This window comes from Trachinotus anak, unplaced genomic scaffold (genome assembly GCF_046630095.1).
Source record: "Trachinotus anak isolate AG129_WGS33_773 ecotype Australia unplaced genomic scaffold, CSIRO_AGI_Tana_v1 ptg000014l, whole genome shotgun sequence".
Classification (NCBI taxonomy): Eukaryota; Metazoa; Chordata; class Actinopteri; order Carangiformes; family Carangidae; genus Trachinotus; species Trachinotus anak.
Window position 1 is genome coordinate 12,990,865 of NW_027273865.1, and position 16,087 is coordinate 13,006,951.

A 16,087-nucleotide genomic window follows, 5' to 3' on the forward strand; every position below is an offset into this window, starting at 1 on the left:
ACTACTAGACACGCAGTTTTATCTAAACTCTACCAGGTTCATTTTAAAAGGATCCAAATTAAAGATGCCTACAATATGCCCACAAACGTTCAAGAACATGATCAGGTTTGGGCTACATCTAGATGCGGTCAAGAGTTGAGGAACTGAATTAATTGCCTGTGATTAGTTAAGAAAGCAACATTCTGCTTTCTCATTAACACATTAAAAGATTCATCTAAACCTTGCCCTAACTAACCCAGACCCCAAGCTGCGCATGCCACTTTTTTCATCTTTTTGTCCTTTTGTCTACAATTGCTTCCTCTTATTCTCTACCTATTCTAATGAATAGGCAATGATGAAGTAAGAAAAGTCCATTTAGGCTCCGTACAGAAAAGAGTATTTGTCATCAACTTGCTCATACATATCAACAAATGTAAATTCTCAAAATCTTAACTAACCTGGAGCTCATGAACTTAATCCAAAGCTCTTCAATTTATCTTTTATCCAGCCACCTTTATCTTTAGATGACTTGATTGTAACTTTAAAAAGGTGTGGTGATTGTATCACTGAGTAGGGAATGTATTACACATGGGTTCAGTCATTTTAGTCCTCTTCCAAACTTCCCCCCAGTTTTTGCTAAACATTTGAATATTACTCAGCACATTTGAATGAGCTCACAGAACTTTTTAATATTAAAGCATAAGTGTGCTACTCAGCTTGTTGACTTAAGAAAAGCAGCTGTTTCTGTTGATGAAACTGTACTTTATACACTGCAGTCACTTGGACTTGATGATTCTGCTGTAACCTGCTTAGGAACCTTTCTGATGGATCTCAGGTGTTGTTTGCCACAGGAAAGAAATCTAATTTCTTTATCACTGGTAAAAGATGCTTCTATAGTCTTTTTCTAACACTTATTTTCTGCACCTTTAATAGTAATGCATTACAATAAAAACTGATATTCCGTTCAATTAGAGAAACATTTTAATTATCTTTTTATGTAAATGATACAATGCTTTAATAAGTGCTTGCCAGATTATGTTTTAGATACTTTTATTATTAGTTTTATATTTAACTTTACTGTCCATTAGGACTATGTTTTCCTAAAAATGTGACAATGCCATGCTTTGCCTTTTGCTGTTGTACAAAAACTGTTGGTACAAAATAATAATTCATAGCTGTCTGATTGGATGAATAATTTATGCAGCCAAATGGCAGGAGGGGTGCCAGTTAGGTCATTACAATGAATTGCTAGTGTTACCAATGTCAGTCAGTCATTACGTTTTTAGTTATACCTTCAAGAAAGCTTCTCTGCAAATCAAGGACACCCACCATGACTGATTAAACACAAATAACTGTCTCATAGCATTGTCAGAAAGAATAAAGACTCAGCACTTCAAACTGTATGCTGTTGGTTAGATTGCTCTATAGCAATGCATTCTGTTCTCATCACATGTTTTGCATGTAAAATCTGAACTAAAAAGAGGAACTAATGGACAGTACCAGGAAAGATAAAACTAGTGCTAGTTCATGACAAGTTTGTTACTCAATTCTTAATAGGAACAAAATTGAAAGACTCAAAATTCAGTGCTAGACTGCATTGCTTTGCCTGAGACTAGCTATATTCTTCAGCTCTTCAGAGATTGTAAGTACAACCTTAGAATAAAGTTCAGAAAAAGATAATTCCCTTATTCTTATTAATCATTCAGTTTCAGATCTTTACTGTTTATGGATGTTTGTACTGAAAGGTACATACGGTAAACTGTAGTTGGCTTGCCTAATTCATCCTATTACTATTCTTTATTTGCATAAAAGTATTTGTAGTATATTTGTCCTCATTGCTGTAAATGAAGAAATTGTTTTTAAGTAAAGTGCATAGATGAAGGTGTATCTGGTTGTGTTAAGAGTCTAAAAACCAACAATTCCCTCACAGTATAATAAGACTTACTGCTTAACTTGCTTTCAAGCAATGACAATGTTTTAGAAAGTATTGTTGTAAAGCCCTGTGCAGATACTGACAAGGTATAACTGGAGTAGGTTTTATGACGAAGACTGTTAGATTTCCTTATGTGTTGCACTTCCATGTGTGGTCCACTAAACACTGTTTACTGACAGTAAACAGACAGTCACTGATGAATCAGCTGATAACTTGCTAAATTCAGTTGAGAAGTTGAAATGTTTTTCAGACATTTAGCGAATATATGACACTTTTCTCAATGAGATTTTGATGACTACAGATGCAAGCTAATTATATCCATTTTAGTGTTTGAGGGATTTTCTGTACTCCTGGACAGGATATTCAGGTGACAAGACAAAACACTGGCATACAGTTATCAGTATATTACAGTAACTCTGCTAGGAGGTTTCATTTCCATACTGTATATGCAAATGACACTCAAAGTGCCTGTGTGTTCAAACCATATGCTCCAACCATAAGCTCTATTGTAGTTGAATTTTCCAGCCAGGTCATATTAGAGGCACCCTCAGCACTCAGTGTTTATTGTTTCCAGTGTACAGATAGTGGCTGCACCTGTTCATGGTCTCACTCTCCATTCACACAACCAGCAACTACTAGAACAACCACACAATGGTGAGTATTATCCTAACACATACAGTATTAATGTTGTGCTGAGTGTGATTAACTTTCAACCTCAAGTTAGTTTCTACTGTGTGTTACTGGAAATTGTCTTTAAATTCATGGTTCCAAGTTATAGGACTTTGTTTCCTCATGAATCACTTCTCCCCTCCCTTTCCCTTCTTTCTCTTCTCCTGTTTTCTTCTCTTCTGTTTTCTTCTCTCCTTCTCTTTTCTCATTAGGTGGTCAATTGTACGGTGATAAATAACATGTTGGAGAGGTACTATCTGTCACCATTTTATGCCATTGAGTTCTGCATTGGTTTCCCTGGCAACCTTTTGGTTGTACTTGGTTACATATTTTGTTTGGCAGACTGGCAGAGCTGCAATATTTACCTTTTCAACCTCGCAGTCTCCGACCTTATTTTCCTTTGCACGCTGCCACGCCTCTCCTACCTCTATGCAAATGACCGATCAGAAAACAGTCCCATTGCTTGCGTTATCAATCGCTATGTCCTGCATGTCAATCTTTACTCTTCCATCCTCTTTATGGTTTGGCTTAGCATGGATCGCTTCCTGCTCATAAAACATCCAACACGCAACCACTACCTGCTGAGGCAACGGACAGCCCTGATTGTGACAGGGCTGAGCTGGCTAGCTGTCAATGTGGAAGTTGCTCCAATGATAATGCTGATGGTTCAGGACATACAGAGTGGAAACCAGAGTCTCTGCAAGGATTTTGCCAGCCTAAAAGGAGATATTGATGTATTAGGCTACAGCCTAGGGCTAACCGTGACTGGTTACATTCTTCCTCTCCTTGCACTTTGTGGTTTCTCCTGCCAAATTGCATATCTGCTTCACGTCCAAGAAAGGGCTCTACAGCGCAGGACAACATCATACAAGCGGCCGCTCAGAGTTGTTGCATCCGCTGCAGCCATATTTCTGATTCTCTACACTCCCTACCATGTGATGAGAAATATCACAATAGCATCTCGGCAGGCCAGGGCAGGACTGTGCACAAGGATGTACATACAGGGCATGTACATCGTGACCCGACCTTTGGCCTTCCTGCATAGTGTCATCAACCCTGTCTTCTACTTCTTCATGGGTGACAAGTTCAGAGAGCTTCTGTTAACCAAGCTCAGAAAGCTGGTCAGAAAGACGGGGCAGCAAAGACAACAGGCCTGACGAAATTCAATACAAGATCCCTCCACGAAAAGAGACACACATCAACATAGTACTTCCACAGATGTGAATAAGTGCTGTCTTTACACATTGTATTTCTTTAAAAGTTTTGTTGATATGCTTTCCTTTATTTTGTTGTGTTTAATTGTCAAATATATTAATTAATATAATTGTCATCCATTAAAATATTGTTGAACTCACTGGTATTATTAACAGTGTATGATATCTTTGTTCTTAGAAGAAAATATTTGTCATATCTGTTAGTGATGTGGATATGTTGTTGTAGTGACCACACATATTATTATTTATTATAAGTGATACAAATCATGTCAAGATATCCATAATGAGGAACTGAGGCAAAAACTGAACTAACTGAACTGAACTAATAAACTAACTAGTAAAATACCATAATACATTTAAAGGTCATAGCCTCCTGCTACCTGAACAATGCATTAATATAAAATAGCAACAAGACAAAGCCTGTTGCTATTTTTATATTGATGCATTGTTAAGTATATACTTGTACCTGGACATGCTGTTTTTATTTGTATTTGTTGAAAAAGCATAGTTATTTATATTTGTAATTGGATGAAACTGAAGGTGCATTTTTTTTGTCATTGTTAGTACTATTTTTGGGATGTTTGTGCATTTAAGTCAATATTGTACTCTATCAGTTTTTAATGTATTAAAATATAACTCAGCTAAACTAATAATAATTGTGTGCTACTCATATTACCACTGGAAGGTTATGCAAGTGATGGATGGTGACAAGGGGATGGCCTGAATGCCAAATATCAACTAAATATGTTTTCTGCATTCACATAAGAAAACATCCCATGTAGTCAGCTAGGTTACAAAATACTAATGATCCTCACCCCCACTGACCACTGCTTTGGCTTTGGTGAACTTTTTCTCAGATTTATTTCCTGTGTAATGTGAAACTTGTACAGCTGATTCTGAGTATTTCTTAGACCTTTCTTAGAACTTTCATCCACATGTTTTATCTACATGTTTTCAAACATGTCAAACATCTACAGCTCAAACACTGAAAAAAGGGTATTTGTTACCATTTGCACATACTAAAAGAGGATGACTGTCCTGAAAATCAGTCAAGGAAAACAGATTCATGATTTGATCTCTGTTGTCTTTGTTTTTCCTGGATTTCACTGATCCCAGCTTGCTGAGTTATGCAGCACCTTACACTGTGACCTTTTCAACTGGGACATAAGCAGGAATTTCAGTTTCAAGAAGCCCCATGTTGTTTTCCAAAGAAGGTTTATTGTGCAATTTTGTGAGGAGAGTCAGGCTTTTAAAAACATTTTTTTATATGGGTGACACTTAAGAATAGAGAAGTGACACATTACATCACTGTCACTGCAGCATACAGTGTGTAGCCTTTGTTTTGTTACTTGTGTGAATGTGTGTACTGGCAAATTATGTATGTGTTATGGTTTCAGCCTAGTGTTGCGTGTTTGAGTTCCTCCACCACCCCCACCATTAGAGCAGCACATCATTACCTCCTTTGCATTCTTGCCTTTCTGTCTTTGCCACTGACACAAAATAATAATCTCAATAAAAACCCTAAAACTGAAATGCTATTATTTAGGTATTTCTCCCTCTCTTTCCTGCATCACATCATTTACTCACTTCATCTGTTGTGAATGTTGTTGCAGTATGGAAAATATTGTACGTCAGGCTCCTGTTTTGACACATCTATTTTTTCCATGAACATAATCTTTAGTGTTGTTTGGTTTACTGAACCCTAATGTTATTTTCAAATAATTCTAATATATTTCTAAAGGTGAAATCATCTGGAGATCTCAGCTCTCATGAAAGCCTCCTTCATATTGGACTATCAGTGGCCTTTGATGCTTGCTAAAGCCCTGAATGATCATTAAATACACACACACATTAAGACAACAGACAGGATCAGGTGCTTTCTTTCAGTCATGAGTATCACACCATGCTTGACTCATGATTTCATTTACATTGGCATTTATCCTGGATTGAGGAAAGAAAAGAACCATGGATGAAATATTGCGTTGTGTTTTGTGTCTGAGTTTCAAGTTTCATAATAAAAGTTAGAGGAGTGGTATTGACACAAAGCCAATGAGGAAAAACAGTACAAAAGTACGTGTGAGGACAATTACAAAACCTTCAGCTCTATATTACTTATAATCTGATATTCTAATGTAATAATACTTTTAAAAGCTAATTCAATATTGCAATTCAGACAACTGAGGCCACTGAAGTAACAATGGCATTATAAGGTACATGGTCTCTATACAGAATTTTAGGAGGGTTGCTGTATGTTAAAGTTTCTTAAATAATGCACTTATTCTAGGCAGTAGTAATGTTGTGGTGATGAAATGCATATATGAAATGACTTACCAAACTTAGTCTGAGCCTAAAAATTCATAATGAAAATACCTTGACTGGCTTTGGCTTCAGATTTTTAAGAACTCAACCTTTGAAAATTATGATTTATTTTCAATCCTTATCAACAGCATATGTACACAAAGAGTGGTACAAAGCGCATGTACACAAAGTGCAAATTTGCATGAGCAGTATATGTGCATGCTTACTCATGCGTACTAACATTCCTGTGTCTGAACAGAGCAAGTATTTGTGCAAATTCTAAACTGTATGCAGGTATAATCTGTGCAAAATCAATGTACTCTATTAACAGTTTCAAGGAATCATCTGCTATAATCCATTTCACGTTACTGTTATTAGCCCTCCATAGCTATGAGGGAATTTGAGAACAGTCGCACAATTTCACATACTTGGGGATAAATAAGTGCATAACGTACCTGCATGCACACCTGCACACAAGGTTGGCATACAGTAGAATACAACCAGCATAGTGTAGCACATAAATAGTATTTACACCCAGAAGGCATTAAATGTTTTGTTTAATGTGTCCTGGTGAACAGGGTTGACCTATTTGAATCATGCTTTTGTTGAAATGGATTGTTCGCACTCATGTATCCTCCTCTTTGTTATCCAGAGAAAAACAAGATCAACTGTACTCTCTCCCTCCGCTATATAAACCTTCAACAGATCTAACAGGGAACGCTTCACATAAGTGGCGCCATGTAGGCTGAATGTGTCAGCCGGTCTACACAGAATATCTTTCTCAGTATGTTTTTCCTGTTCACCTTCACTATGTGTAATGGACAAAACACTTCTGTACTTCTTTTTCCTTCTTTTTTAGTGTGTCTTTATATTTCTTACACAGAAAGTCATTGCATACAAAGTACAATTAATCAGTAGTGAAAGGTCAAGTCAATTTATTGTCAGATAACATTAAATTCAAAAATGATGCAAATCATATGCTCTCCAAGGGGGAATCCAAAACAAAAAGAGAAAGAGTCATATTTACAACTTTACAACTCAAATGACTGCACCTTTTGGATTATCAGATACAAAGCTGTTCACTCACATTACAATAAAACCATGCCTGAAAATAGAAGGCAGTAGTACATACGCATACGCCCCTCTAACTCTTATCATGGGGAGCTCTTGAGGTTCAGAGACTGATGTAAAGATCAAGGCTCCGAATAAAATTTCTTCTTAGACATTATCCCTGCCATATTACTACATCACAATCAGCTAAGCTCAATCCAAAAAATGTGTGTATGCATCGTGTGAAAAATTTTTGGTGGTATGCACATTGTAACAGCATGGTTTTTACTCAGAAATACCAATACTCTATATGGAATGTGGCCCTGTTGTGCAGACATTGCAAAACAAACAAGCAAATACGTTTCTTTGTTATTCTTCATGATGTGGAAATGTGACTAGATGCAAGAGGACGTTGCGCTAATGAAGAGCACATACTATCACCCAATCAAATGTTTGCCACATTTGTATGGGTTCTTACACAACTAAGGGCGGGTTTTGTCTTGAAAAACAGTGTTGCTGTATTTAAAAGAATACCACTTGCCAATCTTTGATGCAATATCAGCAACCATTACCTGTGAGTTATGGTTCACATTAATCCAAACACAACAATCCCAGGTTTCAGTGTCAGCTGCCCTCAGTGATAAATGTTAAATCTGGCTAAACTGAATTCATTTTTTCTTGTTATAAATATATTGGATTTTCAAAAGCCCTAATGGGATAGTTCATTTTTTTAGTCAAATGCATTACTTACAAGTCGTATTGATAAAGATGCAGAGGCCATAAGATCGGGAAGCAGGTCCATGGGTGGGAAATAAGGATGGGCAGCACCAGAGAGGGCCAGCTGACTAGCTGAAACAAATTTTTAACCATCTACAATACAACAACTTTGGTGATACTGCAGGGTTTATTTTTCCCATCAGATCTCTATTGCTAGTATTGTGTTTGTTGGACAATAACCACAATAGTAGTAGTGTACATAACAATGGCGCCATATGTATGGTGTTGTACTCAAATGACGATATGTGAATATATCAGAATTATACTATACTAAGTCCTGTTTCCTGTCCTGGTATCTAATGTAATAAAATGCATAAGCGGGAAAATAAATGACGTTAATATAGTTCCAAATATATTTACAGAAAAATAGCATGAAAAAAAGGAAAGGAATAAACAACAAAAAGTTGAACACCAGGTGGGAAAAAAACAAACACTGGTGCATTCTGTGGAAAAACTGGAATGAATATTGATAGTGAAGAGTTTTTACAAGTTTTCTTTGAGCCATTTGATATAGTTGTCCGTCATGCGACGTGCAATCAGGAAGTCTGTTGGCCAAATGGTGAACATCAACGCTCCATGAAATCCTGTGTCATAGTGTTCATGTGTCACCTCAACACCAGCAGCACGGAGCCGTGTGACATACATGATGCCATCATCTCGGAGAACATCATACTCACATGTAATAATGTAGGCCTTGGGCAGAGAGCGTAAGGCCGTGTCTGGAACCAGCAGGGGTGATGCCCTGGGGTCAGCAAAAGATCGAGATAGTCCATTCATCCCAACTGCCTCCACTCCAACTCCCTGCACCACAGCAGGAGCACTGTAGTTGTATTCTCTATGATATGTTTCTGGCAGAAACGCACTCCAGTTTACAAACTTCAGCAAGCTGGAAGACTCAGGGTTGTTGTGGGAGTTAGCCATCATAGCTCTGAAAAGGGCCTTGTCACTGGTGAAGTACTCACTCCAGAAACGCACCATGAGGGTGCGGGGCAGAATGGGCATGTCCTGATTCTGCTGATATGAAGGAGTGTTAAGGTCCAGAGCCTGCAGCACTGGGTAGATGAGTGCTTGGGCCTTCAACTGAATCTTCTGTCCAGACTCTTTTTGTAACTGTGAAGAGAGACAGAGAGAGTTTGGCATGTATTCAAAGAAAACTGAAAAATAGATATTTCTCAATCAGATGAAATATGAGCTGAAAGTTTTATTAAATAAACCACCATCATCTGATCAAATGTACCAGTCCTGGTTGTTTACAGGAAGAATTGCATCAGCTCCGGTGTTTACTTGTCTCTTCAGTGAGCTGTAGAAAACTCAGTAAAATTAAAGCCAGGAATTTTTGTGATATATAGCAACTGTTTCTATGACCCACAAGACCTACTACAGGCTTGAATCAGGGATACAGTAAGTTACGTGGATTGCTATAGCAGTATCACTGTCCACTAGACTAAAACCTGCTCAGTCCATATGACAAACTAGAATTACAGCCTCGCTGATGTATGCCTCTCAGACTAATTTCAGATTACATCCTTGTTTATCTAGAGTTATATGAAATATTAACCATTTGTGTGAAATATTGTCACAATTGCTGAGTGAAGTCTTGAGTAAGGGCTAAAAATTGTTTTGTGAGGTCACACTGACCTTGACCTTTGACCTTTAACCACCAAAATCTAATCAGTTGATCCATGAGTCCAAGAGAATGTTTGTACCATATCTGAAGAAAGTGCCTCAAGGCGTTATGGAGATATTGCATTCCCAAGGCCAAAGCCATGTTTTGTAAAGTCACCGTAACCTTGACCTTTGACCACCAAAATCTAATCACTTCATCCTTGAGTCCAAGTGGACATTTGTGCCAAATATGAAGAAGTTCCTTCAAGGCATTACTGAGATATCACAATCACAAGGCCAAAACCAAGTTTTGTGAGATCACCACAACCCTGACCTTTGACCACCAAAATCTAATCGGTTCATCTTTGAGTTAAAGTGTATGTTTGTGCCAAATTTGAAGAAGGTCAATCGAGGAGTTACTGAGATATCGTGCCCACGAAAATAAGACGGATGGACAACCCAAAAACAATATGCCTCCGACTCTGGCCGGTGTGGAGGCAAAAAAAGGCAGAGAAGAATAAAATATGTCAGTGAGAGCAACTGAACCTATCCTCATGGGATACTGTCATTCCACTACTACATCAAGACAGGAGATGTCTAATCCATGCACTAGTAGTAGAATGCAGCATGCTCCTCTGTACCAGAGGCAGCAGGACAATTAGCACTGCACCAACAAGCTGTTCTCTGTTATGTACCTGCCTGAAAGATTCTGAGGAATCTGACAAAGGGGAGGAAAGGCATACAGCAACTTTTCGGCGGGACCTCGAGGGTGGACCATCATGAAGTTACCCCCAGACAATGTATATCAATGAGTACACAGTTTTTTTGCCTTGAAATAAAAGGATCCCTATCTACCAACCTGATGTCTGACTCACTTTGTCACAGTGCTCTATAAATAAATATTATTATTATTAATTATAATAGGGGAGTCATTACATATGAATCATGTTGGAAAACTGTAAATTAAGGCATGCTGAGGGCTCAGCTACTCTACAAGGTGCAACACCAGAAGCTCTCCATGGTCTTGACCAGTGTTAAAAATAATAGAGGTAGTGTTCTTGATGGCTGGGATGTGGCACATTACATTGAGTTGATTCCATACCCAGACTGTATTAGGTGCTATGTCAAGTGGACTGTGGCTGAGGTCATTTAGCTGGAATGAGGCTGAAATCATGCTTCTCTGGCAAACGTCTTTGCAAAACTAAACAGTGAAGGGTAAGTTGTAGAGGCTCTCAGAGGAGTGGACTTGGACATCAAGCAAGCAGAATGTCTGAATGACATCCACATAAGTTATGTTTAGTTTGGAAACACATAATTCCAGCTTTAGAGCCTCATCTCCAAATGCTGCAGTAGTTCCAGAGCTGTGGTTACTCATTCTCAAAAGCCAGCTCTTGAAAAGCAAAGGTGAACTTCCTGTATCTGGGAACATGAACCCTGGTGCTAGACATCAGTCTCTAATGTATGCAGAATTGTATGTTTGTAGGTTTGTATGTTTGTAATTGCAGAACAGGCCTTCAACCAGCATAGGTATGAGATGGCTGTGGCATTTCTGGTTTTCCTAGGGACTAGGAGACAACTCTCTCCCTGTTCCTCATACCCCGTTCCTTTGTGTGCAATCCTAGATTCCCACGATTATTCTCCATATAAGCCGAGGTACAGGAAACAGAGGATTTGATCCTCACCATAGCTAGCATTGGTCTTCCATGCCAGCAGCAATGGGAACCTGGTGCAGAGCCAATAATGTGATGATACATGGCCATGGGGAGGAAAGTCATGCAGAGTCCTGTAAAGCCATTCTTGGCTTTTAGGCTATCGTCACAGTTGCTAAAGAAAAGCATTGGAAGACTTGGGAGAGTGCTGTCTTTACAGTGCCAGCTCTCCTAGTGCTGAATTGGCCCACCCTGGCTCAGTGCATGCATGCAAACTTCAATGTGTATGGATGTAAAACCATGGCAATCCATGCATTCTGTATATACAATAAGTAGTATTTTCAATTTACAACTTATTATACTTGCATACAAAAATATAAAACATAGTTGTTGTTTGTGTTTGTGCTATGTGTTAAACTGTATTGAAGCTAGAATCAGAGGATCCCCCCCTCCCCCCAACCTAAACCTAGATCACTATTACAAAATTAAATTCCAAAGACATTATCTTCAGGGAACTGAACTCCTTGTCTGCTAAAGCTCGGTCTCTCCAAGCTCATGCTATCTGTTCAGGTACCTGCTATCCATTGCACTGCTGAACCTCTTTCATGAGCTTCCATGAATCTTGGAATAAAAATATTCCAAGAATATTTATCAGAGCAGTTTGTTTACTGCTGTTTTGATGCTTGTTAGTGCTGGTCCCTTGTAATGTTAGAGATCTGAGAATTATTTCACCTTTGGCTGTTCTGCTTATTATACATGGCTTTGTGAGATATTTGCCTAAAATGAACATATGTACCTACTGAACAGATGACATCCATAAGACAGTTACACGTGACAGGCTATAGTAGATCACTATTGGTTGCCTCAGACCCTGTATTGTACACTTCTTTTTATAGCTCTTTTTTCCATATGTGTACTACAAAAACAGGGTTGAAACTGAAGAAAAAACAGATTCAGTACCTGTTGAGAGACTGCAGCTGCCAGGTTCCCCCCAGCGCTATCCCCTGACACAGCAATGCGTCCTGGGTCCACAGAGTACTGGGCCAGCACCCCCTTCTGGAAGAAATGTTTTACCACATGGTATACATCCTCATATGGGACAGGGAAGTGGTGAGCAGGGGCAAGGCGGTACCTGAAAAAACAGAAAAGTGCGGATTAAAGCTAAAATATAAACAAACATGAGCTTTGAAAGCAATGTGACAGACAACATTTTGAGCCAGAGAAAATAAACATGTTGACATGTGATAACAAGGTGATAACAGGTGGAAAATGAAAATACAAATCACAGTGGAAAGGCTGTAATTACAAAATGCAATTCTGATGCAAAACAGAACAGAAGTTAAAACAGTAGTCAGTGTTCTAACTTCATTTGATCATGTCTGGGAGTTAAGTGCAGAAAAAAATAAAGTAAACCAACAGAGAGCTGCTAAACCTTGCTGTAAATCATAAAATCAGTGGTCAGTATTTTCATACTACAATTGGCGGATGTTTAGTAACCTCTGTGTAGAGTAATTTTAAAAGACTTAACTTATTAGAGAAAATGCTGAAATTGACAGCTTATCATAATACACATTAACTGATATCAATTTGGTGAAGATTTGCTAGATTTATCCAAAATCATCTCTTCAGAGAAATATATCTTCTGGGATAGATGTAAAATCAAATAAAGGAGAAACAACTTTTCACTAAAATGAGCTTCTGGTTTTGTAAACCTGTAATTAAACTACACTGATAAATGGCAAACAAGTTCAGCTGCATAACCAGACTGCTTTGTAATATCCATTCCTCCAAACAATAGATGGAATTGCTAAACCTTTTTTGTTTTTTTCCGGGGCATTTCTTTCACAGCCATTTCAATGTATGGATTATCCTCTAAAGTCCTACACATTTTTTCACATTTGTATTTCAAATTGATTTCATCTCAAAACTTGCTGACTTCAAGTGTTGCAACAACTGTTGCAAATCTCACCCCGCACTATTGAAACAAGGTCCATTATAGACGTTCACTTAAAGTTGTATGCTCTGAATTTCACCTTTTTTTTTTTTTTTTTTTTTTGCACTGACCTTTGACTTATTTGGGTCATCTCTACAAATGTTTCAGTCTATAAACTGTTACACATGGCTGACTCTAAGATTGTGAAATGCTGCAATTACTCATTGAACCCTTAACAAATTGCAGACAGGAATTCAGATGAGACAGATAAGGCATCCCAAACCCATATACTGATCCTCTCTACCTCCCACGGTCAAATACAGTATATCAACAAGCACAACTACTTCACAGGCACAAAAAAAGAAATTATGATTTAATGACTGAGTACTGGTCTGTCACCTAACTGTTGACTGCTAAAAATGAAAAGTGGTTGAGTAGTGAATTTGAGGACAGAAAGAATACAGGCAAAAAAAAGTTGCAGAACTGAGAGACAAAAAGCCGGAAGTACCTAAAAACAACAGTGAGTCTAGCAATGAAAATCTGTTAGCTTCACTCAACTACATCCTCACATCCATTTAGCCTGTGACTAATGAGGGGGGACAGGCACATATGACAAAGAAAACTTTGTGTGAGGAAAAGAGGGAAACAGTGCATTTTTCTATCAGTTATACAAATAAAACATGAATTTGGTTGTTTTATACGTTAAATGTGCCCACCCTGCCTCTGCAACATTTTTAACCTCTTGTTTATGGGCCTTTTTACACAGCAGTTTGTGCACTATATTATCTGCATATAACTGGCTATAAAATATGAAATACTTACTCCACAGAAAGAACGACTGCATCTAGCTCAGTGACAATTTTTCTGGCCAGGAGATCATATGGACTCATGCCTTCATAGACAGAGGAGACAGACACAAATCAGAACAGAGATTCCAAAGCAGCATATCCACCACAATAATTGACATCCATACATCCCTCACATCACCCATCATCTTACATGAAGGTAACACTGTGATCACAGAGATGAGCCTGTACTTCTTGGCAAGATCCATGTGACCGTAATTGTTACAGGCGCTCAACAGATTGCAAGAACAGCATGATGTTTCAAACTGCATATCATATCTTTAGGTTTTGGGTTAGCAGGCGTAACCACCCTCTGATGTCCTCACTACATCAGCAGACGGCATGTTATTTCTTGAAAAAACTGTGAAAGCTTTGTGGCTTGTGTTTGACAGTTCGCTCATTATTTATGATCCTGTCACAAAAGCTGTCATATGAAGTCTGTATAAAGCTGTAAAGTCATTTGTTACATCAATCAAACAGTGAATTTTCAAAATAGTTTCTCAGAGCAATAGTGGGATTACTGTGCGATGAACACATCACACAAACATTTATTACCCATTCATCCATCTTCTATCCATCCTTAAAAGTCACAGAGTCATAATTCTGTGTGATAAAGGAGAAGACAAGCCAACCCATCAACTTACGGGAACTCCCCAGACACCACCCTCCACCGTGTAGGTATATGACAGCTCTCCTGAGTTCAGTGTCACTGCCCCGCTGCTTTGGCTGGTAAAGCACCACCTCCACTCCATCAAACTTCTCCTCTGTCACCCTGACATGCTCATCAGACACAGGCACTACCTTTTCAACCAGAGTAATGAAGTACATTACCCCCATGTAGTCCTTCAGCCCCAGTAATTCACTGAGGTCTGCCTGAAAAGAGAAGCAAAGAGACAGTATGATATAAAATAGAGACAGATAACTATACAGAATTGATCATCGTTCAAACCTGAGCCATCGCCATGAATTCTTGTGCATATAAAAGCTATTGCAAGCCAGTTTATCCTATGTTAACGGTCACCTTGACCAAAGCTCATAATATTCAAACAGGAACTATGTGGCCATAAAACAGAGAGAAAGAGGGAAACTTTAGTCATGTGAATGCTGCCTGGTAAAATGTCAACGGTTACTTGTTCTGAAAGGCCATAAAACGTTCATATTTTATAAAAGAAATAGGAAGTTATAAATGCATGACTCATAGTCCATTATGTCTTAAGATGTAGCCAGTCAGCAGCTGGCATGAGGTTTATCAGCTGATGCACTCCTACTGTGACCACAACAAAGTCATCAAAGAGTCATCCACCCTGAGCTCTATGTACGATCCAACAGTCCGGAAAAAAGAAAAACACTAGAGCATTCTATTGCTCTGCGTTAAGGCAAAATTGATCATTTGCTGAAGTAAAAATAGAAAAGGTCAACGGAACAGGTTTCAGTAAATCTCCATAAAATCACAGTCAATTCAGAATTTAACTTTATGTAAAAATATTTGGTTTGAAACACAAAGGACGTATCTGTCACTTGCTATCAATGTCTACATTCTCAAAGCCTAACATCGGATTAACATCCAATGATGCACTAGATGTTACAAAATAATAATAAGAAACAGAATCTCCCATTTTATAATATAATTAACAACTTTTCATCCTGAAATTATATTGACTTCACAAAGAATTTACAGTTTTCAAACTTAACACTACTCTCCACACAGCACAAATAACAATGCCCTGTTGTGTTAGGGGGAGCAGCCTGCACTTGCACTTTTTCAACTGAATCTGAAATATTTATTGATCAATATATGAAATATGCAATGGATTAAGTATGCGTTTAATAGTGACAAAGGTGTGGCAAAAGCCACCATTGATTTTGACTAACGTTACAACCATGTACGCACTACTTAATTGTGTTTGAAACCTGCACAGAGGCACCACAGTGGGCTACATAAACCGCAGGCGCCTAACGCTCATAAACAGAGTCCAGTTTCCTTAATAGGGTCTATTATTAGAACAGGTGAGTAGGACTATACAACACATGGATTAGCATCTGACATAATCTGGTGTAACCAGCATGTATATCTACATCAGCAAAACACAATAAACGTTTGACCTGCAATATTACCTTCTCTGAGAGGACAAACA

The 16,087-nt window shown here is 38.3% G+C and overlaps 2 protein-coding genes across 3 annotated transcripts in view; one reads left to right on the forward strand and one right to left on the reverse strand.

Moving 5' to 3' along the window:
- The first annotated feature begins 2,495 nt into the window (after positions 1-2,495).
- Positions 2,496-5,492, forward strand: LOC139631946 (succinate receptor 1-like). The gene is made up of 2 exons (XM_071496626.1): positions 2,496-2,566; positions 2,794-5,492. The coding sequence occupies exons 1-2, from the start codon at positions 2,564-2,566 to the stop codon at positions 3,736-3,738; spliced, it is 948 nt and encodes a 315-aa protein (XP_071352727.1). The 5' UTR covers positions 2,496-2,563; the 3' UTR covers positions 3,739-5,492.
- Positions 5,493-7,011: 1,519 nt separating this feature from the next.
- aadac (arylacetamide deacetylase) overlaps positions 7,012-16,087 on the reverse strand; it is a 29,802-nt gene continuing 20,726 nt past the window's right edge. For both annotated transcript variants that reach the window (XM_071496537.1, XM_071496536.1), the window contains exons 2-5: positions 14,597-14,825; positions 13,930-13,999; positions 12,135-12,306; positions 7,012-9,030 (exon numbers count right to left, since the gene is read on the reverse strand). In XM_071496537.1, the coding sequence (XP_071352638.1) occupies positions 8,404-9,030; positions 12,135-12,306; positions 13,930-13,999; positions 14,597-14,789 (1,062 nt within the window). In that variant the 5' untranslated portion in view covers positions 14,790-14,825 and the 3' untranslated portion in view covers positions 7,012-8,403. The remainder of the gene's footprint in view (positions 9,031-12,134; positions 12,307-13,929; positions 14,000-14,596; positions 14,826-16,087) is intronic.